We start from the raw sequence: 25,640 nt of genomic DNA, 5'->3' as shown, positions 1-25,640 counted from the left end.
TTCCTAATGTTCCTAACGTTTATACTTTTGTGACAAAGACACTTAAAATACCCCAGTGCTATAACGTTGTGTTCTTACTTATCTTAAAGTATGCTTGGGATGCACCAAATCTGTACCTATTCAATGTAACTTTTTTAAAGACAGGGATAAAACTGGGTCCAAGCACCTCTTTAAAGTTTTCATTTGAGCAGGTTGTGTCTGAAGCCAATTCCAAAGGTGTCTAGACAATATTCAGGGTACTTTGCTTCTGGGCCTTGACTGGGCTCAGTTTTTGTGCTTTGCTGTAGCAGAAGGATTCTTTCTCAGCAGCGCCAAGAAGTGCTTAGACTACTGGCAGGAAAGGCTGTTGCTGGTAGTTACACTGAGACCAAAAAGTAGTTGGATGTTGGAATCAGTACCAAAAAATACGTATTTTTAACTGTACTGGAAATGGTACAATCACCTTTAATGACCATAATCATCAGAGAGATGATTTCTGGGTCGTATTAGGCCTGAAGGACAGCTCATGCAATGACTCAGGTGGGAACGGAGCTACCAGAGATCCTCAGGGTGTCATCTCCGTTAGTGATGGTGCTTAGCTGTGTGCGCGTTAGGAATACCACATAAGGTGCCATCATTGCGGCTGTAACTTGGATTTGTGTAATATAAACAACACGGATCCTGTTTCTGTGGAGTGTTGGGGCATTTAAATGGAATCACGAGGGACCACTGCAAATCTGCACAGTGTACTGAGGCTTGTCTGTGTCTGCCATCAAAGGTAACTATTTCTTCTCCTTTAGAGCTGAAAGAGCCTGTGGGACAGATTGTGTGCACTGATAAAGGCATTCTGGCAGTAGAGCAAAATAAGGTTCTCATCCCGCCTACATGGAATAAAACTTTTGCTTGGGGCTACGCAGATCTCAGCTGCAGACTGGGCACCTACGAGTCGGACAAGGTTTGTGATCTGAAACTTGTTTCAGTGCTGAATGTTAACGAAATAAATTGGTTTTCTGTAGTGAAAAATTCCAACGGTGGAGGCTCATTCCACATATGAATGAAATAATCTTTGCTTGTTGAGCATTTGTTTTATTGCTCCCTGTCCAGTGGTCTCCATCAGAACACTAGAAGAATGACATTAACCAGCAAATTACACTATTTTTTTAAAAAAAATTATGAAACATGAATGAATTAAATCCATGCAGTAAAAGCTCATCTCTGGTGTTCTCTCACCAGAGAGAACCATCTTGTGGCAGAGGTTGGAACTGGTTCTGTTCGAGTAAAACCTGTATCTGGGGTAGCCACAATGTCTTAATTATGTCATGGGCCGGCATGCAGGATGGCACTCAGGCTTTTATTTTTATCTGACACAGACAAATTATCAATCACTTTAACAGCTGTGATATGGATGGAAAACTGACTTGACTGTAATCAGGGAGCTGGCAAGATCAGCTGACTTTTTTCTTTTTTCTTTTTTTTTTAATTCCCTAAAATAGACAGTCATTTGTTTTTTTCCATTCACTGTCTTTTTCTGCATGCTTGATTCATTTGTTTATAGCATGTGAGTCTATTTGGGAGCTTGGGCTCCGTGTCCTATATATTAGAAAGCACCTAACACATGAGCGTCCAAACTACTTGCAGGTACCAGTAGAGGATTTGGCCCCAGCAAAACACCAGGGTCTAGTTTGAAAGCAGAAGAGTGATGATAGTAACCACAATTGCCAGAGCGAGTGGAGGGCAAATGTGAAATGTCCTCACTGTGTTCTGTGCACAGAGGAAAATTCACCTGTGCTCTCATATCTTTTACAGTGCGATTGTTTGATAAACATTTGGTATGGATTAATACCATTTCTTCACAGTTTGAACTATGCAAGTGTTCGAGCGAAGCCTTTCTCATCTCTTCTGAGCTATTGTAAATCAGAAAATAGATCGGTTAATCAATAGTGACTGTGCAAGGTGGCTTTCAAAAAAACCAGCCCTAACCCTGCCATTTTGAAAGGACAAAGCACTAATTTTTGCAAGTAATCTGTCTTCATTTTCTTTATTTTTAGGCAGTGATTGTTTATGAATGTTTGTCCGAATGGGGTCAGATACTGTGTGCCATTTGCCCGAACCCCAAACTAGTTATCACTGGAGGAACGAGCACGGTGGTGTGTGTATGGGAAATGGGCGTCTCCAAAGAAAAGGCTAAAGCCCTGACACTGAAACAGGTAAAATACAATAAAGATGCGTTTTATATGTGAGTTATGTTCAGATGTGAAAGGAGATATGGAAGGGGTATTGCTTACATAGTAAGCCTGGAAACATGACTCCAGGAGACAGTCGGAGAAATAAGCAATCAAAGTACTGACCTGCACTGAAACTAGCAAAGCATGTCTTTAAAGTTGCATCATTTTTAAGGATAGCTGATCACCAGGAACTACTTGGGGAGAGGGGGAATTCGGTGGCACTCTTAACAAAAGTTTACAGTCCTGTTTTGTGTGAAATAATCTGCTTTATTGTGGTGTTGCACATAAAATATACCTGTAAACTCTGTATTGGGGAGGACAGGGAAGGGAGACTATCTTAACTGTTCAAGTTCAAATAGCTTTCTTGGTAATATTTTTGTTCTTTCTTTTAGAAGTTGGCATATTTTAATTAGGTTACTGGATAAAACTCTTTTCTCACTGACAGTAATGTTTGCGAAGCAGAGTTTGCTTGTTCAGGATCATCTTAGTTTGTTCTTGCTTTGTTACTTCAACACATCAACTTTTAATATAACAAGCAAGCACCCGTGCTTTTAAGTCAGTTAAAGCTATGTTCAGAGGAAGTCTTGTCTTATGCATCTATGAAAAAGGCTTAAAATATCATATTAGTTTTGTGTCAGTGTTTTAGGTAGCTAGGTTACAAGTATTATTTTTCCTGCTAGCGTCTTAATAACAGGACATTTTCCAGAGGAAGACTTCAAGTCAAACTTACAAGAAGAAATTTGGATTTATTACATAACTTTTCACAGTTTCCAAAAGTGACTGTCCAAAGTCATGTTTCCAAAGTATGGTACTTATGAACAGTGCAGGACACGATAGCTTGAATTTCAGGGCAGTGTATTTAAGTTGCTCTGCTTTTGTCTACTTGCAAAAATAAGGTCAGAGTATCTGCACGGTCATTTACTGGAGCTCAGCTGACAAGCTATAACTCATTAAGCTGGAATAATTGATCTGTCTTCCAGACTCCTGGTCCAGTTGTTAGGTTAAGCCTAAAATGTGAAAGCAGAATCTACTCAAAGTAGATGCCTCTAATTTTCTTCTCCTCCAAATTAACTTTGCCCTTTCAGTTGCAATTTTCTCTTCTTTTTCTTTGTCTTTCTTAAATATCAGCAGAAGCTTAAATAGGAGCCATTTCATATTTACAATGAATTTATATTATCGGAATCTAATTTCAGGTGGTGCCTGAGCATATACTGCTCCTATAGATGGGCTAGTAATGTAGCTGGAGGAAGCAGGAGGGGTCAGATTTTCTATTTTGGGTTATAAAACCCCACTCATCGATTGTAACACATCCTTTCTTTCTTGTATACATGAGTGGGGGTTTGGGGGGGGGGAGAAGAGTGGGGGCTTGGCAGAAGGCTGTATATCATTCAACCCCTGAAATCAGGACTTTTAACATTACTTTTTAAATGGAAAAAAGAATGACTCCTATCAAAACTTTGATTATGGTAATTCTTGTTGTCTAAATACTTTCATTATCAGTCCATTTAAATCTTTTGATTGGATCATTCATGTTTACATTATCTGCATCTCTTTAGGTAAATGGGTTTAATGTAATAATTTTTGTGCTCTCTCCTGATTGCCATGTATTGTTCCTGATTTTTGTTTTGCAGGCATTACTCGGTCATACTGACACTGTCACATGTTTAACAGCATCACTAGCTTATCACATAATTGTGAGTGGGTCCCGCGATCGCACCTGCATCATCTGGGATTTGAATAAACTTTCATTTCTAACACAACTTCGAGGTCACAGGGCTCCAGTTTCAGCTCTCTGTATAAATGAATTAACGGTAAGAACCAAATGCCATTCACAAAGAGCCTGAGATTGCTAACCCAAAGAAAAACCAACTAGGCTCTTCTGTAGGTTTGGGGAAACTTGTGTAACTCGCCTTAAAATTATATTATGTGCTTTAGGGAATAAATTGTGTCTTTTGTCTGGAGGTGCTCATGAGCCTGTTCCATGCAGAGCAGTTTGAGCCCAACAGGGCCTGTTAACAGGGCCAGCAGCAGTATAATTAGCGCAACATTCAGAGCGAGTTGTCAAACCTGCCACAGCAGCTAAGAAAAGATTTTGATATGTAACCTTGGTTGACTTCTGTTCTCTTATGCTTCATTTCAAGCAGAAGGTATGTTAGATAAAGCTGCAGTTACAACAGTAGTGGAAACAGGCATATCCTAAGAGCTTGTCTCCCTGGTGGTGCTATAAGTTACGAGTTGCAATTCATCCAGCTCCCATGCACATCAGAGCATTTACCTGAATTGAGATTTTATTTAGCTGGGTCCATCAGGGCTGTAGTTTGCAACTGAACTGATGCTAGTGGTTGAACTTGGGATAAAGTGAGGCTGTACTGCAATGAGGGCAAAGCAAGAGGCACAGTTTATTAGCTGCCAATCCAGTTGCTGTAATGTCAGTGTTGTTTTTAGTGAGGTTCCTACTTCCCCTCTGTGCTAATTGAAGTACAAACCATCCCTTGGTCTTTTCCAGATAAGGAAACAAATGAAATTTAAGGCAGTAGATGCTTGTGAAAAAGAGTGGAGGCAATGTGAGCTGGATTATTTTAAAACTGTGGGGGAAAAGTACTGAAAATACTCTGATTTGTCCCTCTGTGAAAGGTGGAGGAGTTAGTCTACTCTCTATATGCTATAAATACAGCACATAAGTTGTTACTAAGTTTGGTTTTCTATGAACAATTTTAAAAATGCATATCATCCTGAAGCTTTATTTAGGTAGCTAAACTCAGCTTATATAGAACTTCTGAAAAGTTCCTGTTTGGACACTGAACTATACAAATAAATTCAGCCTATGTTTTTGTGGCAAAAAAAAAAAGAAGACTCGCATGGAAATATGGAGATGTTACTTGTCTTTCCAGGGGGACATTGTGTCATGTGCTGGCACTTACATCCATGTGTGGAGTATTAACGGCAACCCTACTGCAAGCGTGAACACGTTCACTGGCCGAAGCCAGCAAATCATGTGTTGCTTTGTGTCAGAGATGAACGAGTGGGATACCCAGAATGTCATCGTGACGGGACACTCAGATGGAGTTGTCCGGGTAAGTACCAGCAACTGCTGCTTGGAGAAATAAATATACTCCTTAGTAGTAGGTAGGGAGGTCACGTCTGTGCAGCATAGTGCCCTGGCCAGTACCAAAAGCAGTCCTGCTATACTGGTGTGCTCCACCCAAACAAATGAGCCCTGTGGGAAGGAGGGAGATCCAGGTTAGGTGGACAATGCAGGCTGCTTTTGGTGCTGGAATCAGATTGTGCCATTTCCGCGCGGGGTAGTGTGTACTGTGTCCACAGGTTAAATAGACATTGAAGATTCATGGAAAATTCTTTCAGTGAGCTGAGAGTCTTCCAGTTTTTCCTCTCCTTTTCAAGGCATCCACTGTGATCTGGTAACTGGCAAGAGTTAGAAGGATGCATTTTCCTTCCCGCCCTAGTCCAATCACTTTTTTTGGTTGCCAACTTTTCTGCCTGCAGACGGTAGCTTTCATTCTCCAATTTTATTCTACACACCTTTGGAAAATTCATTTGTTGCCTAGGAAGAAATCAGGAACTTAGCAGCATCTAACCCGCTTTTTGACACTTTATGTGCAGTCCTGGGTCTGCCTTACGCAGAGTCTACTGGTCAAATTGCAGTATGGAGTGGATTTTTGATTTGAGCAGCTAAGGTCTTAAATAATAGCCCATGCCTTGTTCACTTGTGGTTCAGGCATGAACATAGATTCCTGCCTATAGTATCTACTGACTAAAAACAGGACTCAGAATGGAGATGTGACCTGTCTCTCACGCTATCAGTGCAGATTCACAGTTCTAATAAGCTGTCTTAACTCTAGAAATAGCTCGGAAGCAAGTTAAGAGTTCAGTATGTGCTTTTCCCCTGTCCCTCCAGTTCTGGCGGATGGAGTTTTTGCAAGTACCAGAAACACCAGCTCCAGAGCCTGTGGAGATGCTAGAAATGCAAGAGGATTGTCAGGAAGCACAAATAGGTATGTCTCCTGACAAGTGTTTTGTATTTGTCTTTTATCTGACCTTCTCTACATATAGGTAAAATCCTGTGATTATACAATGCAGAATGGATGTTACAGATTTTGTCTTGACATAGAACAGACATCCCACGTACATTAAAAAAAAAAAAAAAAAGAGTTTTCATTCAGTACCTTCCTTATGCTAGTTTTATACTGCTATGAATAAGAAGAAATCATACCCATCCTACCTTTTTTGTGTTTAGAATAAACTTTTCTTTGTGTGGCTGCTTCTGTTACGAATGTACCCAATGAATGCTAACATTGTCAAAAAGCTAAATATTTCTTTAAATAAAATCATAGCATGATAGCAGAGCTAAAACCTAATGATGGAACGGTGTGTTTTTAGACAAGCAATACTGGCTGTATCATTTTCCCTTTTAGGAATAATTTGGTCCATCCTTAATGGGCATTTGTTTACCCAATTTGTCTTTCTCTCTTCATGTTGTAGAGATGATCTGGATTTGGATCAGAATCTTATGATACTAATATATAAATACATCTCCTTCTTTTCACTAGAAATGTAAACGTATTTGGCAATTGCATTTTTTTATATTAGTAAAACCTTTTATTAACAAATATGTATCAGGTTTCTCAGTCAGCCTGGTTCTCGCCATTGTTTAGTGCATTTGGTTGTGTAAGCTTTGCAGAAAGGCAGCAGGAGGTTTTTTGTCTTGCGAACTTGGGCATTTTTTGAAACATTTGCTCAGTGTGTCTACCATAGCCTACCCCAGAAGGACTAAGAGGAAGTGGTACTTGTAGGAAATATCTACAGCTAAGGTGTGCTGTTTTGTGACAGACTGGTGCAAAAAGATGAGCAGTGTGATACCTGCTGGTATTTACGATAGTAAGAGCCATGCAGCTGGATGTCTGCAAAGACGTTGAGAGGCTGGTGTGCGGGTGGTGCCATGGTGGCACCTGTCGGGTTGCAGATAGCGCAACTGCTGAAAAGGAAAAAAGCTCAGGCAGTAAAGCAGTCTTGCTAATATCATTTGCTCTCCTGTTGCACCATCCAGGACAGGAAGCTCAGGAAGAGGAGAGCAGTGACTCCGAGGCAGATGATCCCTGCATCAGCCAGGACATGAAACCGCAGGAGAGTCAGAGTCAACCAAGCAGCACCAGCCACCGGCCAAGGTCGTCATCGAACAGAGCAGCAGCATGGTCAGCAGACAGCGGCTCCGATGACTCAAGGCGTTGGTCGGACCAGCTCAGCCTGGATGAGAAAGATGGCTTTATCTTTGTGAATTATTCTGAGGGACAAGCAAAAGTGCATCCCCATGCTCAGGTTAACCACCCACACCCCAGCTATGCTGAAGCACGGCACTACAGCAAGCTTAAACCAGGTAAACAAAATTGGGAACACTGCCTCTGTCAGATAAATGTACTGCCGGCACTTACCCCTAAGGTTTCCCTCTCTGTCCCTGCTGCTTGGAGCAGTGTTGTATTTTACAGTATAACAGCCTAGGAAACAGATGTCTTTAAATGGTGTTTTTCCCTAGTCAGTTGGGCTTCATGTGTGGCTGATAAATCCCAAAGCAGGGAAGAGAAAAATTTGTATGCCAAGGTTGCATATTGTTCAAGCTTTTCCTAAGAAGCTCTATTTCCCCTCAGTTTGAAATCAGAGTCTGACTTCTAAGAAACGAAGCAATCCTACCTTAGTCCTGTTGTGCTTTGGTACAAGGTTCACCTATGCATGTTACCATCCTCTGCAACTCTCAGCTAGACTTTGGGCAACTAGAAGGCTCTTTGCCTTGTATTCTGTCCTCTCTTTTCTTATGTGCATTGGGGAGCAGTTGAAAATGTATTATCAGTAAGCAAAGCTTGAGTTGTAGAGAGTTGTCTGCCTCTGGGAAGATGATGATTCTTTCTTTTTATAAAATTATGCATGCGTGTGTATGTGAAATAAAAACGAGACCAAGTAAGCTTGCTTTTTCCCCTCCTACTTCATTTCTAGGATACAGATGGGAGCGTCAGTTAGTGTTTAGGAGCAAACTAACTATGCACACAGCATTTGATCGCAAAGACAACGCACATCCAGCAGAAATCACTGCGCTAGGCATCTCTAAGTGAGTAGCTCACAACTGGTTGCCTGAAATGTTTTTTCCGCTTTGACAGTGGATGCAGTATGAACCGGCCATTATCCTTTGCGTAACGCTGTTTTGAGGTGCTTCTCTTTAGAACAGCTTTGTTCAAGGACAGAGATAATAAAATACTAAAATAATTAGATTTATTTCAACTACCATATGTTATAGAGTGTTATCATAGTTCTGTTTCTCTGTCCTACCAGGCTAACTTAAATGTTAGTTACTGCAGCCATAGTTTAACATTATTAAATATTCTAATGTGTAAAATCTGTCATCAGCCTATGTGCGTTGCTGTGCCAGAATTGTTGTGGCAATGTTTTTGCTTTTTTCTTGCAGGGATCACAGCAGAATTCTGGTTGGGGATGGCCGGGGCAGAGTGTTCAGCTGGTCTGTAAGCGATCAGCCTGGCCGATCTGCAGCCGATCACTGGGTGAAGGACGAGGGGGGAGACAGCTGTTCGGGCTGCACAGTCCGTTTTTCCCTCACTGAGAGGCGTCACCATTGCAGGAACTGTGGACAGCTCTTCTGCCAGAAGTAAGTCAGCCAACAGTTTCCTTTGGACTCTTTTCCATACAGAATTTTTGGCTGGGTAAAGCTGTCGCATGTCACTGAACTCTGCTGACAGACTGAGGTTTTCTACTTCTTTGCCAAAGCAGAGCTGGTAAAGAAAACACCAGCACTGTCAAAACTTCAGGGGAAAACTAGAAGAGACAGATCAGGCCCTTTATAAAAACAGTTAACTCAACAGCTATCAACAAAGAATTAAATGTTTGCAGTGTGGAAACCTCCTGGTTGCCCATTTGAGAGAGCAAAGTCTCTAGACAACTCTAGACAAATTAACTTTGTGAAAGAAAAAAGAAATTACTTGTTTTTCAGCAAATTGTTCTTCTTGTCAGTCTGCAAGCAACACAGTCATAATCTAAACTGGGTGCAATGCTAATGGTGCTGATTTAGGAGCCAGGAGCATGCAACCTCAGATAGGAAAATATATGACACAGAGGATGAACATGAGCTCCCCTTAGTCAGGAGTGGAAGTGGGAGACTCATCTCTGGTCCGTTGGGTTGGAGACAGTATTTACAACTTCAGCTCTGTAGCTGTAATTTCTGAGTCTAAACTGGTGACTGCTGTTTTTAAGCTACCTCGCGCACAGAACCATGTCATTGATTTTATGATGAACACGCATGTTAAAATCTGCTTGTGCCACATTGTGCTGTGTTTGTCCATCAAGATATGTTTGAACAGATTTCTGGTGTTTAAGTCATTACGATAGTTTTGACACATATTTCCGCACCAGGATAAAAAATGGCCAGGTTGGCAGAGGACCTATGCTCACAGTGTTGTTTTCCTCTACAGGTGCAGTCGGTTTCAGTCCGAAATCAAGCGCCTGAAGATTTCATCACCGGTCAGGGTCTGTCAGAACTGTTACTACAACCTGCAGCATGAGCGGGGTTTGGAGGAAGGGCCCAGGAATTGACAGGGTAACGGCAAACGGAGAGCGGAGCCCCAGGGAACCCAGTCCAGCCCCACCATCGCTCCAAGAACGAATCACCGGATCATGCAGTGCTCAGAAGGGATTAGAATATTGCCTGTTTACACTTAAGTTTATACTGCATTTTAAGCACTGAAAGTAAAAGGGATCATTGAATTGATTTGTGTTGATTGAAGGTATATGAGGCTAACAGAATATTTAAATGAAGAACAAGGCCCAGGAAGACATGAGTGATGACTACAAATACAATAAAACTGTCAACCTCTAAATCTCTCTGTTGATATGGCTATCAAGAAAATCCTCACTTATTCTAACCACCAGTTCTTGTCTTGTTTTTGTAGAGCTAGTCATCTTTATTGGGGGGAGGGGGGAAGGGGAAGGCTTTTTAGAAGATAGTTGTAAATCTGCCTTCTTCGCAAGCAACTGTGTATATTGTAAATAGGTATAATGGCCTTTTTATCTAATTATGAACTTAACTGCCTGTTACATGGGACTTCAGATTAACCACTATACTTTGTGTGTCATCTTTATCTCATCTATCAACTTAAATATGAATGTTTAAAAAAGAAAAAAAAACCTCAAAGGCATTATGTGTATTTCTGTTAAAAATCCAGTCTGTGCATGTTTGTTCTTTCAGTTGCCCACAGTATCTTAATTTAAATAAGGCTATTCATAGAATTTCATGGATTTTTCAAAAGAGAACTTTTTTTGAGAATAGGACTTGGAGTATTTTATTCTAACTGTAAGATAACCAGGAACTAAATTGTACACTTTTGTTGCATTTTATACCAAACTATTTACCACTTCAGTGTTGTTCATATTTAATGAGGCCTCTTTTATACATATGTCAGAGCTGCAGTTTTGTTAATTACTTAATGTTCGTTAGCAGCTGATTCATGCAGTGCAAGAACCAGCTTTTACCTTCTTTAGTCAATAGCAATTGGCTTGCATATAGCTACAGAATTAATTTCCTGTGCGTAAAATTAACCACTGTTGTCCTGTAGCAATTTTTCAAAAAATGTTTTCAAAAAATATATGGAACAACATAGTCATTGCTCTGTTACTGGGTAGTATTAATAATGTCAGAATTGCTTCTAAAGCCTGTCTTCGCATTTCAGTACATGGCATCAACTTGAGGACAGCAGTTGATTTCCTTTACCGTTTTTAAGTTTTAATACAAATTTAATAGCAGTATTTTTTTTTTTTTTTTTAACTACTCGGTCATTTATTTTGCACTACGTGTGGGATGAAGTAGAGACACTGACATCCACTGAGAATGGAACACATGCATCAGGCCCATGGACTTATTTTCTGAACGAGGTCTTGACAGTGGTTTTTTTTTAAAATGTGCGTGTATATATTTTGTAAATGGGTGACAAACTGATATAGATTTAGGTATATTCACAATGGATTCTTTTAAATAATGGTAAGGATGTGACCCAAACCAACAGAAGACAGGTCATGGCTCAGCTCTTGCTCCACTGGCGTTTCTGTGTTTTTTCACTCCAAGCAATGAGATTATCCTTCACTGGTATGATCCGAGCAGAGTCTGGCCCCAGGGCAGCAAGTAGCTAAAACTGACACTGTCCTTCAAATTGCACCGTTAAAAATGGTAGACCCCCTAGGACTGTGTGAGCTTCTTTCAGAGGGTCCTTGGCGCTGCCTGGGCACATCTGTCTTCTCTTGATTTGAGCTTCTAGCGGTGAATAATTTGTTAATCCTGACCACTTACTATTTACCCTGATATCACATGTTTATGCACTGAAGGTTAAATATGTATTTTGATACATGTTTGTTTATTATGTATGTGCTGGTCTGTAAAATTAGATAAATTCCTGTTTTGGTATGTATACTAGGTCCCCAAATGAACAGAAAGGCTTCTTTAGAGCCCTTGCACACTGTTGAGTAAATGCAGGTTTATTTAGATTAGCTGACCCAAATAGATCCCCTTTGAATCCAAGCTGTGATGATCAAGTAGCCACTCTGCATGGCTACCTTGATAGATTTGTCCTTAAAAGCAAACAAACAAAACATCCTCAGTAGGAGTGTGTGGAGCGCTTGAATTCCTGTATTCAGCTGTTCTCTGTAATGTTGCCTTGACCCTTCCCAAAATGGGGCAAAACACAGGCTCATGGCCTGAACCTTTCCAGCTTGAAGAAAAGGCTGTTTTAACACCTGTTAAATGCCCTTGAGTCCACAGAGTTTTCTCCCCTTGCCTCCACTTTTCAAATCAAAACCGTGTTTAAAAAAAAGAAAAAAATTGTTTTCTATGGACTGAAACTTAATTGACTTTTCCAGCCGTGTGATTAAATCCTAATGAAAACAGGGCTTCTGACAATAACGCTAATATAATCTAAACACTAAAACAAAAAGTTGGYATTTAGTACTAATGCGGGGTCGTTAAGATCATGGGCCGTAAGTGGAGATGTAGTTAACCATGTTTAACTACACAGGCACGTTGTACCAGTGTTATTCTACGCTTTTTACATTTGGCAGCGTACTAAAAATCCACGGTCATTACTCTTTACAAATTCTGTAGTGTAGAGGTGAATTATTAATTAACACAAATTTGCATTTTGCAAACCAGTAATCGCAACCCTCTGACTTAATTTCTCTGCCGCACTGTTCCGAAAAACACATTCTTGCTTTTAGGAGGTGGAGGGAAAAAAAAAAAACCACCTGCTCATATTTCCTCTGGCAGCTGGTGCTGTGGGCAACTGTTTTGTTCACTTGGGAGTGGCTCTTTTCTTTTCTTTTCTTTTCTTTTCTTTTCTTTTCTTTTCTTTTCTTTTCTTTTCTTTCTTTTTTTCTTTTTTTTTTTTTTTTAAGCTTCTAATGCCAATACTTGCTTTGTTTTCCATGTAAAAATTTGTTGGGCAAAAATATACTCATGTACACTAACATTAGTAGACTGTATTCTCTCTGCAAGTACCTCACATGTCTTCTCCTGCCTTGTTCTTTGTAGTATACTTATCCACGTACTCTAACATTTGTATGTAGTGTGCAACTGTAATGTCATGCTTATGAGAGGGGGTTGGCTGCCTCCAGCCCACAGTCATCAGTTCAATAGCAAAACACTTTAGATAAGTTATTTTGCACTTTCTTATGTATAAAATTGGTAGAAACTTATATTTGCTTTGTATCATTTAAAGACTCCTTTTGTTTCAGTAAATGAACTGTGTATAAAATATTTATGCAGTTAAAACTGTTTTTAGAAAGTATTTTTAATTTCAGCAAGTTTGGTTACTTGTTGCATGACTATTAACACAGCTGACTTTTTGTGTCAGTGCAATGTATATTTTTTTTGTCCTGTTATTAACTTGTAAGCCCTAGTTAAATGGCCATTTATTTGTACAGCATCAGGAGTAAATTGAAGATAACTGGCTAAGACTGGAGTGTGGAATTTTGTACTATATTGCAGAATCCAATATCTGTTTTTTGGTGGTTATGTAAAAGGCCTGAAGATTTACTATCTAGTGTGCAATCTGTGATATCTGAATGTTCATTGTATATTTGTCTCCAATGCAAAAAGGTAGAGTAACACAATTACAATACATGATTAAATGCAATAGTTCAGGTACTTAAGTATTTTTTTCATTTCAAATAAATACCTGCTATTTACCACCAAAAAGCTGTTTTGCATTTGTTGAAAGAATTTGAATAAGAAGCAATATTTGCGGTTGAATAAACATTTTTACAATAGGAATGGTAACTAATGAGTAGCTTGTTTCTATATCATGGCAAGGACTACATTCTTATCACTTGTTACAATTTTGCGTTCTGAACTTGAGCACAGTGGTCCACAATGCTGCAACATGAAACCTTATATCTTTATTTGTTTTGCTTTACATGTGTCATTGTAGCACTTGAAGCCAACAGAATTTGACACTATTTAGAAGAATAGGCTCTACCAATATACAGAAAACAGACAGTAAAGAATGATTAAAGTCGTGCTCCAAAAGGAAAATTGAAGAGGAGGAAATACCAAAATCTAATTTAAATCATCCTCCCCAAGGAGAGAACAACTTCTAAAGCAGAACTTGACCTTATCTGGTGGGACGTAGCTTAAGATCCAGAAATGTTGAAACATTTTATTCGTTCTTTCATCCATTTTTATGCTCGTTTTTAAGCTGCTAATACTAGAGAATGTGATTTTCATTTTGGCAGTTAACTTATTTGCCAACACGGATGGCTGCTAACAGTTTTCCTCTAATTAAAAAACAGGCTTTGAATTTGGAGCTACTGTGTTCCTTGGCTGATTAACATCAGAATTGACGTTCATGATATTTGTCAGTAAGTGGTTTCTTTAGCTGTAAAAGAAAAAATAACTTCTACTGATGAACTTAACTATCTATGCATACTGCGTTTAAAATAAATGCTTTCATGAACTAGTTGGTTTTTTTAGAGTAGATTTAAGTGTGTTCTCCGGCAGTAGTTATGAACACAAACAGTTTTCTTGGTTATATAGCATTTTAGTCTATTTGTAGTATCCAGTGCTACCACTCTTCATGGGTTTGGGTATTTCTCACTGTGAGATTTCCTTGCTTTAAATCTTTTCCTACACTGATCAACTGTTTTCTCTTTAATAATTATAGGAGAGATCCTGTACTTGTCAGAGTACTTGCAGACGCTTGACAGCTGCTGCCTGGCATGCTATTTTGGTGCCTTGGAGTGGACCACAAATCAACTTCTTCAATGCAGTTTGAGCCAGTAAACCATGTGGGCAGTGAGGGGTAGGGGCTGGCATCGTTGTCGTCTCCTTGCGGGTAGGGGTGGCCTCCTAATAGTAGCTCTGAGCTAGTGTGTGCAGCACAGTCATTCAGTTGGCGGTATTTCAGCCTCATTTTCCCAGTTACCCCTTTTCATTGATCTGTGCCATATTAAGTTAGCAGCCTTATGCTTAACTCTGTATAGCATTTTGAATGACACAAAAAACTTGTGATTAGAGTGGCAGGAGTAATTTTAGTTGCTTTTCTTCTGTCCTCCAGGGAACATGTTCCTACGGTCTCAATTTTTATAGCAAGTCTATCATGGGGTGTTTTGGGGGGCACTTCTGTTTTGTTTGGGGGGCTTTTTTATGATTCATTTGAGTGTCTGCTGATTACTGTTTGATAATTTGGTCAAACCTTGCTTGTGGGTGAAGTTTTGTTGTGCTGCAAGTGTTGAGCCGTGACCCAGCTTGCTGTCTTTTTCCACCTGCTTCTCTCAGTAAGGCAGCAGAATTAACACTAGTTGATGTCAGAGGTAATATCCAAGCACAGCCATGAAGCCATCTAATTTGTAATCTGCTTTGTATAAATATCTCCATTTGAACTTCATTTAGGTAAAGAATCTGATGTCAAAGCACATCATTTAAAAAAAATAAAAGGACAGAAAAGCTTTGTGAGGTGTTCAACACATTATAATGGATATTTCATGCATATTTTCTAGACGTGTGAAAGAAGTATTGTATGAAATCTTTTGTAAACCTTTTTATTTAAACTGATAAGATGCATCAATCTTTTTGAAAAGTTAGTGAAGAAACCAATTCCTATCAGAGCTGAATAGCTAATTCTGCCATTTCTTGCCTAAGAAAAGGTGTTTGTGACAGCTGAAACTTTAGCAGTTGGGCTGAGGACACATAAACAGAGGTRGTCTAATGCCTGTAAGATCCTCATTAGTATAAGGAGATGGAGCAGAACTTCCACTCTGGCTGCTGTCATCCAACACTCCCCTGTTACTCTTCAAAAGTGAGCTGAACATGTTTCTCTGAGTTACTTTCTTTTAATCGCACACTTTTTCCTTTTTTTTTTTTTTTCCTCAGTACTGTATGATGAAATCAGTACTGTATGATGAATGGCCAGCTTTTAGGGGTTTTAACCAGACTGTGTTTTTCCAGTGGGATGCAGATTGGCTTTATTGCTGGGGTAAAGATATTGTGCAGGTTAGTGACTCAGAGTACTTTTGGGAGAGCCTGAGCAGCCCGTAAATCCCCACAAAAAGTGCTATTAATCCAGTAATCCATCAGAAGCAGATTCCTTTTTAGCCATCCTGGCTCACGCAGGACATTAATCCAAAGGTGAGTTTAAGTTGATGTCTTTTTTCCAAGCCATAAAGTTGAGTTTAGGTGGTTATAGCATGAGATTATTTCCTGTAAGTATTGCACCTTTCACAAAACATGCAAAATACATTTGTATCTTAATTACAAGTTTTTTGTTTTTTGTTTTTTTTCTTCAAAATGACAAGGGCTATGTGGTTGGTTAGTTGTTCTATCTGAGGAATATACTAGGCATTCGTTACTAGAGGCATTATGGTCCTAGGCCTGCCTTTAGGTGCTAATGAAGAAAGCCTGTGTGTTCTTAAGTTGCCCATAAGGATGTGCTGGAAGGCTCTAACAAGTAAACCCAAATATTAGCAGAGCAGTGTTCAGTAAGAGCTAAGGGAGGATGGCAGGCTGAGTATATGTGCCGGTGTTGCCACTGAAGTCCCGTGGCTCAACTTAGAGGCAACAGTGAAGACTGGCGCCCACCAGCAGTCCTCGGCAGGAGAGCTTCAGAGAGGCTCGCTGGTGCTCAGCACAGTCTGATGGGGGCTTATGGTTTCTTTAGAGGAAAGGAAGTATGTAAACTCCACATAACAGACCCGTTAACTTTTTTCAAGGAAGAAGAATGCGTAAATCAAAGGGAATTGAGGTTTGCAATTGCCAATATCCACTGTCTTCTCTGTTTTTAGGCCAGCCTCATGTTGCCAGGGTAGCAGTATCTCCTTCTGTCTCCAGCTGGGTCAGGTTGTGTACAACACCGCAGATGACTCAGTGGGTGAATAGGACTTTGGCCAGGACAGCTCCTGGAACATGAAGCCCATCTGAAAGTTGGTCTCCAGATTCTGTAAACTTTCAATGTATTGTTCATTTGTCTGAAGTGCACTGAAACTTCTTGAGAGTTGTTCCTTTTGGCTGTGGCAATGTGTCGGGAGTGGGCAAAGGGACTTGTCCTGGCCCCAGGTGGTAGCTTCTGGACAACGTGCCAGCGAGGCTTCTTGATGACACATGGTCCATCAAATGTCCTATGCCAGCGCAAGGCGTTTTGTGCCCTATCGTAAATGTTTCCTCCATGCTTGTTCCCCTTCCCTCTCCCACGTTTTAGTCAGTGTTGCTCATTTTTCCTGTCCTAGGCTGTAAACTACTATTGCTGTACTGTTTAACCATTTGTCTTCTCACCCAGGCAAGGACAGCGTTTCAGACTTTAGTGCACAATCGTGTTAGTTTGTTGGGTTTGTAAAAGGAACGAGGTAGAAAAACAGTTTGGAGTCTGCTGCGTAACTGCATTTTATCTGAGCAAAATTCCTGTGCCTGGAATAGAAAATAATGAGACTGGAACAAGAAAAAGGTATGAAGATCAGTTTGTAAATCCAACAGCTGCTGTCTCACAGAAACTCATGGCAGCAGAAAATCTCGGCAGAACAAGCAATTGCTTTAGACCCAAAGGCAGGCTGCATTTCTCTCCCAGGAGATCACGTATTGGGGCTGTCTGTACGGATACCCTGCGCACCAGCAAATGTGGATTTCTTACAGCCCCTCCGCCTGTCTGCTCTACTCTACTATCGCAACTGGTGACATAGGGTACTGTTGTGGTGACCCTCCTATCTAAATGGATCACCTTTTCTGTCTTTTTTGTGGACTGTCACCTGCTTCATATGGTGATGAACGTGTGATTTCCCCTATCATCTACCGAGCAGTATAGGCATAAAAACCATTTTATACCATATCCTAGCTGTGACTTCTACATAATCCTTCTCTGCTTCTTTTGCCATCAATGCTGGAATTGCTCCAGACAGCTCTTCTTGCTTCTTGCTTTGCCCACGCATTGTTCTGAGAGTTGAAAAGCTGGAGGCGAATACAACCTTTTTGAATGACCTTTTATGTTTGGGAAAGACATTATTGTGCTGGAGACACAGTAGTAATTGATCTTCCATCACATAACAGTCGCTGGCCTTTCCACAGGGCCCTTCCATTGCCAAATGAAATTAAATGCTATTGTTTACCTTGGGATGTAAATTTGCTAATAAGAGGCATTTTGCTTTGTTGTCTCTGGTTTCTCTAGCCTGGTCCAACCACTACTATTAATGACAGAGGCACAGAAGTACAATCCTGATACTGTGCTCTTAGCTCATTTATTGCTTACCAAAAATTTATTGAGTTGAAGTTTATGGTATGAAAGACCCAGAAAGGCTCACTCCTGTTATACAGGGGATTGTGTGTCAACTGGCCCAAAGTCATTAAATCTCAAATCAAGCTGTTGTATATAACTGTATGTCTAATTCAGTAAAAGCTGAAGACGTTCTTGATTAATCTTAACAAAAATGCCTTTGATATATCTTCTGGTAGTTAATAAGCCAGTGGAAGGTATAACTGGAAGCTTAGGGACCAAGAAGAATTGTCAAAGAAAATTTAATTCATTGGGGAAAATATTAATTATCCACCATTCGACTTTAAATTAAAAGCCCTCACTTTTGGAGAGTGAGAAGACTATCAAAAAACCCAGAGGCTATGTGGACCAAAGAAAGCTAACGAAGCTGCTCCTGGATCGCCATTCCCTGGCCATAAAGTAAAGGACTTCCTTCCCTCTCCCAGGCCAAAGGATAAATTGCCGAGACAGGTGTGCAAGTGTTCAAAGCACTCAGCCAGGGYGGTGAGGGCTGCCACCAGAAGACCTGTTGTGCCACGTTGGTTCAGACCAGCAACGAAGGCAAAGCCATGTACACAGTAGTGAATATGGCAAAACACTGAATTCTTGCCCCTTGCCCAAGACAGACCCTCCATCCTGCATGCCCAGAGCATCCGGCAGCTGCTGGGACAGAAAGGGCAATGGGCTGCCAGAGGTGTTTTACCATTTAGAGAAGGGGGCACAATTTCTGGCTTGTAAATGTGCATGCTCCCAGACGCAGCCCGCCATTAGACATGTCCCTCCCCATACAACTTTATCATCATTTAACATTTATTGGAGTGCACCACTAGGAAATCTGAAAGGAGCCCAGTCTTGCTTTGTCCCTATGTGCCGTGTAGGAAAGCGATGCCAATTTGTTACTTCAGGAGACCACAGTAGCCACCATTTATTCATTTTAAAGTGTTTCTAAGGTAGCGTGATTTACACTGCTACTAAAAAGCTGCATATTTTTAAAATCAAGATTTTTGGGGGAAAGAACTAGAAAGTGTGAATCTTCAGATTGTATCTTTTTCACTAAGGAAGCATGAGTGAAGTCTGTTTCTTGGCTTCTGTTTAATAAATACAATAATTCTGTTTATAGTACCATTAAAAGCACTTTAAAACAGACCAGACTTCAAACAAGCACTTCAACTCTAGTCATAATAAATAACATACACTACAAAGTTATTAAAAACAAATAAATAAAAGGACCACCCAAAAAACCACCAGTTTCAAAACATTTCTCCTAGCAAGCTCATAGTTTCTCTTGGCCCTTTTCTCTTCTGCTTTTGTGCTCTTCTGATGATTATTTGGCCATAACTTGAACTTTGCAGGGAGAGGGATATCTTAACAAAATGGAGGTGGGTCCAACTGACTGTTCTAAATTGCCCTTTCCCTTTTTCCAGTCAATTTTAGGTCATTTTACCAGCTTTTTTCTCATATTTCTGAGTCGATGGCATCTCCCTGTGTGCAATGCAAGTATCCCATCAGATTTTTGCTCTTAGTTAGTTAATCACAAATCCATAGCTGTGCTAAACAAGTGACAAGTTCACTAGCAAAGCGTGACCCATCGGCACTGGGGAGGTGACTGAGGGGATCTTCCTGCCCCAGGGAGATTTGGTTTCACCCTGAGCCTCGGGGGAGACGCCAGGTCAGGAGGCACCTCTGCGCAGACATTGCTGGGTGCCTCCTTTGGCATAAATACTATCATATAAGTAAAAGTAAGTGTGAGAAAAAGCTATTTTATGATCTAATTGTTAACTTCACGGTTATGATCGCAGAGCAGGTAAAAGCCTCCTGCTGCCCAGCGTGGTATGTTTGTGCCATGTAAATGGTTGCTGTGGAGAAGTTGGAAGCAATAGGTATTTTCTCCTCTGCTTCCAAGATGTGGTTTCACCTGCTAATTTGACTTTGATGCATTTAAAATTGATTTTAGAGAAGAGGAATCCATATTTGGTGGATATCAGTGAGGGAGAGAAGAAAAGATTGAAGTTTTGAACAAAGCTGTGATGCTGAGCTGAAGTTTTGCTGTTGTGTCCCTTGGCTCTTGCTGTTAGATGTCCGGTGCGCTGAGTCGCCACAGTTAGTGTGCCAAAGTGAAAAAAAAACTTATTTTTAAGAGGTCTCAGGTTGCCTGCGACTCCCCTGCTATAGATGGCTTTCGAGTTTTCCAATCACCCTCTGCAAGCAATGCAACAGCTGCATTTTTGTCTCCTTGAAGCTCTGCTTTTGCAAGAGATGAACTCTAAACCATGGCGGGCCGCAGAGGGAGAGGAAGAGGCTTCTGTGAGAGGGGATGTACCCAGAGGCTGGCTCCACTCACCCCAATTTCTGTCAGCTCATGACGTATCTCGTTTCAGGCCCAGAACACGCTAAGGTGATTCCCTGATTGCCTTACGCCAGTGCAGACCTTGGACATGCTGCAGGCTGCAGTAATGCGCCACACACACTTGTTTCCCGGAAAAAACCTCCAAGGAGTCTACTAAAGGGCATTTACAGTCAGGTAACTTAGCTGGCAATCAGTTAAAAAATAGAGAACAAAACTCTAGCCCAGACATATCCACCACAGTCAGAATTAGAAGTGGTGACAGAGGGCAAAGATTTGTGTCAGAGTGTATGTAGGAAAAGGCATTTCTTACATGTTGATAGAGCGATGCTATGTGTGAGGATTAATATTTTTCCCTCTAACTTGTGAGCAGTTTTGTATTGCAGTATTTATTGGGTGTATTGGGGTAAAGAATTGTACATCTTGGCCAGTGCACCAAAACCACTAATACATCCTGTTTCAATACTGTCGTCAGACTTTAGGACCATTTAGTAAGGACCATTTAGTGTCCTTCAGAGAATTAATAACGGAGGCAACACAGCTTCCTCGGCCAGTCATCCCCTGGCCAAGGTCCCTCCTCCCTTAGTGCAGAGCAGAGTGTGGGTTTTCCCTGCCAGGGTACTCAGAAGTCGGTGAGGCTGGCAGCAAAGAGAGGGTTCATGCTGTGTTTTGGCTCTCAGGAGTGTGGGCTGGTCCAGGAAGTATTGCCAGGGCTYGTTTCTTTGCTCGCATGCTGCTAAGGAGGGGCAGACCCTTCAGCTGGGACCCGCGTGTCCCAGTGACGTGGCTGGGAAGCCCCCTAATAAGCGGTGGCTGGGGTGAGGCTGGTTTTTACAGTCAGCCACTTCTCTGTGCCTGCAGAGGCACCTTGGCTAGTTTATTGACTGGCTCTTTCTGGCTGTATAATCTGTGTGATTTATTCAATTTTAGGCTGCTCTCCCTTTTATGATACACACTGGGAGCAGGTGGGAAAATGCATTCATTTATTAGTCAGTTAATCTTCCATGCAATTCACTCAGCTAATGGTATCTTTCCCTTGCAAACTGCTTCAGACTTTGATTAGGTCAATAATTTGCTTTTCTTTTGCCTCAAGAAATCAACAGGGATAGCTACRTTTTTAACAGCATTTGTTATGCCTTTCTCCCATAGGAGGAAATGCTTTCTTAGTAGATCTTTTTTCTTATTATTAGCCAGTAACTAATACTGTGGGTATAGGAGGTGTAGTCATCCTCTTTCTACGTTTTTTTCTCTGTTTATGAAATTTTTAAAACTCCTGTGAAATCTTCTGTGTTGAACTTTTTCCCTCCTACTTGAGTAAACTTAACTTAAAATTGGGAACCCTCACAGCATTGTTTTTGAGTTGCATGCATCTAAATATACTTTTCTCTTCCCTGTACTTATGGTCAGTCCCTTCACCCCTCTCCTGGCTTATGTCCAGAATGAAGCATGTTAGAAATTCATTTGCTCCCAGGCCTTTACACTGCAGCTTTTAATGACGTTTATACCTTGCTTGTTGATAGATTACAGGAATTTGAGTTTCTAAGAAAATTTATTTCATTAAGAACAAAACGGCAAGGGCTTTTTGCAGAATCTTTGTCTTATGCAGTTATAGTCACTGCTATTTATTTATTCATAATATTCAAGGAGCAGTTGTCTTTCATCTTTTCTAACTGGAATTCGCTTATGCTTATAAGTGACGCAGGCCTACATTTTCTGTAGTAGCTAATACTGTGTTTTTGAAACAAACTGAAAAAAGGTCAGATTTGGGGAAGAATCAGGAGCAGGAAAACTGTTGCTGCACAGGGAGCAAGATCTGCAGAGGAAATCTGATGGTGGAAATTTGCATTGGTGCTAAATCACAGGGAGTTTTTTTAATATATTCACAGATGACTTCTAGAGTGTACGGTTACTCGAGGCTGTGCTGCTCCTTCTGCTCTGCTGCTGTTCCCAGCCAGCGAGCTCCTCATGCATGGCAGCATCACACTCGGTCCCCAGCTGGCAACTGGGCACTGCGCTTACCGCTGTCGGCTCCCATCTGAAGCCAGGCCACGGGGCAGCYGCCGTCTCGCTCGAGCCTTGGCCAGGTCGAGTGATGGAGAGCCGGGGGATGCCGCGAGCTTCACCTCCGCTTTTCTCTTCTCCGCTGCAGGGACTTCTGTGCTTTCCATGCCTGCCGGATGAGGATCCCGAGGACTCGCCCATCACAGCCACCTCAAGACAGAGGTAAGCGCGAGCAGCGACAGCCTCTGAGCGACTGGCCCAAGCCCTGGTATATTAATACCACGAGAGGGGGCTCTGCGCTAGGTGGAGAAATGCATCGCAGCGGCGCCTGGCCTGCGGCACACACCATCTCCCATGAGAGGCCAAGACAGCGATCTCTGCAGTAAGTATCCAGATTTTTTTTTCTTGCCGTTTAGGTATAAAGTAATCAGTTGTTCCAGTTTCTGCCCAAAAGTTAATATCCATAAATCTCCTAGCTATTTAATCCAGATAGGTTGGGAGAGGGAGAGGTAAAAGAAGCCTTCTAGTAAAATGTGGCAAATATTTTCAGGGTGGGAGCATGCTGTTAAAAAAACCTGTGATTCATTTAAGGGAGAATGCTGTTGTGTAAAGAGCCATTTGCTGCTGCTAGGTTTGTTTTGATTTGGTTTCTTATAGCTGCTGTTTGCATTAGAAATGCTGTTAATCGTGGTTCTTCAGCCTTGTGAAAGTAACTAGAGTAGTCCAGAGATGAGCAGAGAAACAACTGAAAATGCTGAAGGTGTTCTGATACCTGCGAGTTTTAAACTCACTTCTCGTGAGTTTATTCTTTGATGCAGTAATAGAAGTTTTCATTAGGTGACAGTGACAACAGCATCAGTTAGATTTCTCTTTGCATCAGGTAGGTTTCATTATAACTAAATACTGCTCTTAGGCTGCAGAAAGAAAAGGCTGTTTCTGTGTTCATAAAATTTTTGCAGTAGTAATTTTCATGTGAGTGTATTAAAAATGGTTGTGACCAGAGAGCAAGGAGAGACAGTAATTAGCTGTTCTGGCAAAAAGGGGCGAGAAACATGCCCCTTGGGATGGGAATAGATGCACCAGGTTGTCTCCGAGTCAGGATATTCTTTCACAGCCCTGTCTTTAGCTCCTGCCATGTGGAAAAAAGACTTGAAAAGGGTCACCAAAATCTGTTTTGCTCTGGGGCTGCTGTGCATGACACCCACCCTCAGGATGCCTGGCAGTGAGCATTGGAGTGGCATCGTCACATCCTGCACTGTAACGCCGCCTCTCCTCAGCTTTTTGAGCCTTGCTGAGGGTGTGTCTCAGAGTGGGGCGGGTAAGCTGGCCTTACAGGGTGGCCTGGTGGTTTTGGGGCCCCTTCTGCCCTCAGCACCATGATGTGTGTGTGCCCCTCTCCGGTATCTGCCTGCCTGTGGCCAGTCCCAAAACTCCCCTTCCAGAGGGCTTTGAAAAGTGTCCCTTAATGAAACAGGAAAAAAAAACACCCTATGATTTTTCCAAACCCACTGTAGAGCCGGAGGCTGAGTGCCGCAACTGGAGCCACAGGCTTTGTGAGCTCCCAGCCTGTAAACGTGGGCCCAGGAGAAGGAAGAAGATTGCACTGTGAAATTCAGGGCAGCTTAAATGTCAAAATTGGAGCCATAAGATCCCAACAAGCATCAAACTGGCCCGTGGCCAGCTCTAGAGTGCAATGATGCAGTATGTGACCTGGCAGCACACCAGGAGCACACCAGCATTTAACTCAAGCATCACTGCAGCCCTGAAACACCTACCAGGGTCAGGTAACAGCAGAGCTCAGCTTACGCTTAGCAGCCAAAGTAAATGGCCTGGCCTTCAAACATGTCCATTAGACGTATTGGTGACTCACAGCAGGTCTGCAGCTGCCTGGTACTAGGGAGGAGGTTTTATGGACTGAAAAAATGCAGCCTTTCATTCTGTGAAAGGGCCAGAGCCCAGTGTGTGGTTACCAAGTTTGTGGCCAGTTTGCTCTGACCAAATTTTCTTTAATCACAGTTGTGATGACTTCAACAGTTCAGAAAGAAGATGAGGTTTGGAGGCTGCTTTCTAGGCTCAAAGTGTTTTGTGCTCTACACCATTGTAAAAAAAGTCTATTTTTAAAGAGTTTGTAGCAGCTGAACAGATGTCTAACTCCGGTCAGTGCACAGTGTTGATTCACTGCTGGTCTCAGTGCTGCAGAGAGGAGGAGGATGAAAATGAACACGGAAACAGGACTAAGATGTGCAGAGCCAAATCCTGCCCTCACTTCCTCAGTGAATTTTGTGACACTGCGCTGAGCACAAGTCTGGCACATGGAATTTGGAAGAAGTGAGACCAAACCTGTGACACAGCCCCTGATGAGCACGAGCGCAATCACGCATGCTCGGGGCTTGCCACAGTCCCGGGCGTGCTGCCCCTGCTGAGGGCCTTCACGCCGAAGGGGAAGCCAGCCAGCAGGAAATGCCATGCAATTTTTCCAAGTGCAGATCCATATGAAAAGCTGTGAAGTCATTACCACATGGAGAATTGTTAAAAAAGAAGGGGAAGGGGAAAACCAGGTAGGCCAAGAGACAGTGGCAGTTAAAATCCAGCCAGTTCCCAGTGCTGGGGCTTCGGCTGAGGGACCCCACCAGCACCCTTCGAGGTACAGTGGTTCCCTGGGGCAAGGACGGCCCCTGTCTCCCCTCGGGGCTGTGCTGGGTGCAGCTGCAGAAATGAGCTGCACACTGAGCAAGAGGAAACCTGACCTACCAGCGAGCATGTGTTACAAATCTAAGTATTGATATATGGTTTCTGTGTGTGCACACACACGCAGAGCTAGGCTCTTGCCCAACCGCAGTGAGGAAAGCCCTGTTCAATCGGCCCCGACATCCCTGCCCAGCTAGATGCTGAGGCATGTTGACGCAAAGCGGGTGCTTTGAGCTGAAGCGGGCTGCCCTCAGCTCCTTGCAGGGGGCCCTGCTCTGCTGAGAGCCCCCACATGACTCCCAAAAGCAGCCCACAGTGGTTGCTCTTCTTTAAGCCTGGTTCCATTCCCAGGACCATCCTGATGAAGTCGGAGAGGGAAACACCAGGGCACTGTTGGGACGCTGCCACCCTCCTCCTCTCCCGCTGGCACAAATTAACCAGCAGGTCATAGGGACACTCATTAAAGGACAAATACTCCGATTACAGAGTAACCTGGCAGCCATTTCCTGACTACTGCGAAAGGGCAGGCATGGGGAAAGGGCAAAGCTATCCAGCGGGTTTCTCTGCACGCTGAGCTCAAAAAATGCACCTACCTGAGCGCTGCCTACTGCAACC

The 25,640-nt window shown here is 42.0% G+C and overlaps 1 protein-coding gene across 13 annotated transcripts in view; it reads left to right on the top strand.

Moving 5' to 3' along the window:
- Window positions 1–13,458, top strand: part of WDFY3 (WD repeat and FYVE domain containing 3) — a 192,727-nt gene extending 179,269 nt beyond the window's left edge. For 10 of the 13 annotated variants that reach the window (XM_026075316.1, XM_026075323.1, XM_026075322.1 and 7 more), the window contains 9 exons: window positions 780–934; window positions 2,028–2,186; window positions 3,836–4,015; window positions 5,096–5,278; window positions 6,121–6,217; window positions 7,270–7,596; window positions 8,208–8,319; window positions 8,674–8,871; window positions 9,692–9,812. In XM_026075316.1, coding sequence (XP_025931101.1) covers window positions 780–934; window positions 2,028–2,186; window positions 3,836–4,015; window positions 5,096–5,278; window positions 6,121–6,217; window positions 7,270–7,596; window positions 8,208–8,319; window positions 8,674–8,871; window positions 9,692–9,812 — 1,532 coding nt within the window. Of the gene's footprint in view, window positions 1–779; window positions 935–2,027; window positions 2,187–3,835; window positions 4,016–5,095; window positions 5,279–6,120; window positions 6,218–7,269; window positions 7,597–8,207; window positions 8,320–8,673; window positions 8,872–9,691 lie in introns of all 13 variants that reach the window. The other 3 variants (XM_026075320.1, XM_026075319.1, XM_026075314.1) reach the window with 1 other exon arrangement.
- The last annotated feature ends 12,182 nt before the right edge of the window (window positions 13,459–25,640 follow it).

The sequence above is a fragment of the Apteryx rowi genome, unplaced genomic scaffold (genome assembly GCF_003343035.1).
Source record: "Apteryx rowi isolate R43461 unplaced genomic scaffold, aptRow1 scaffold_401, whole genome shotgun sequence".
Lineage (NCBI taxonomy): Eukaryota > Metazoa > Chordata > Aves > Apterygiformes > Apterygidae > Apteryx > Apteryx rowi.
This window is presented reverse-complemented; position numbering and strand designations above follow the sequence as displayed.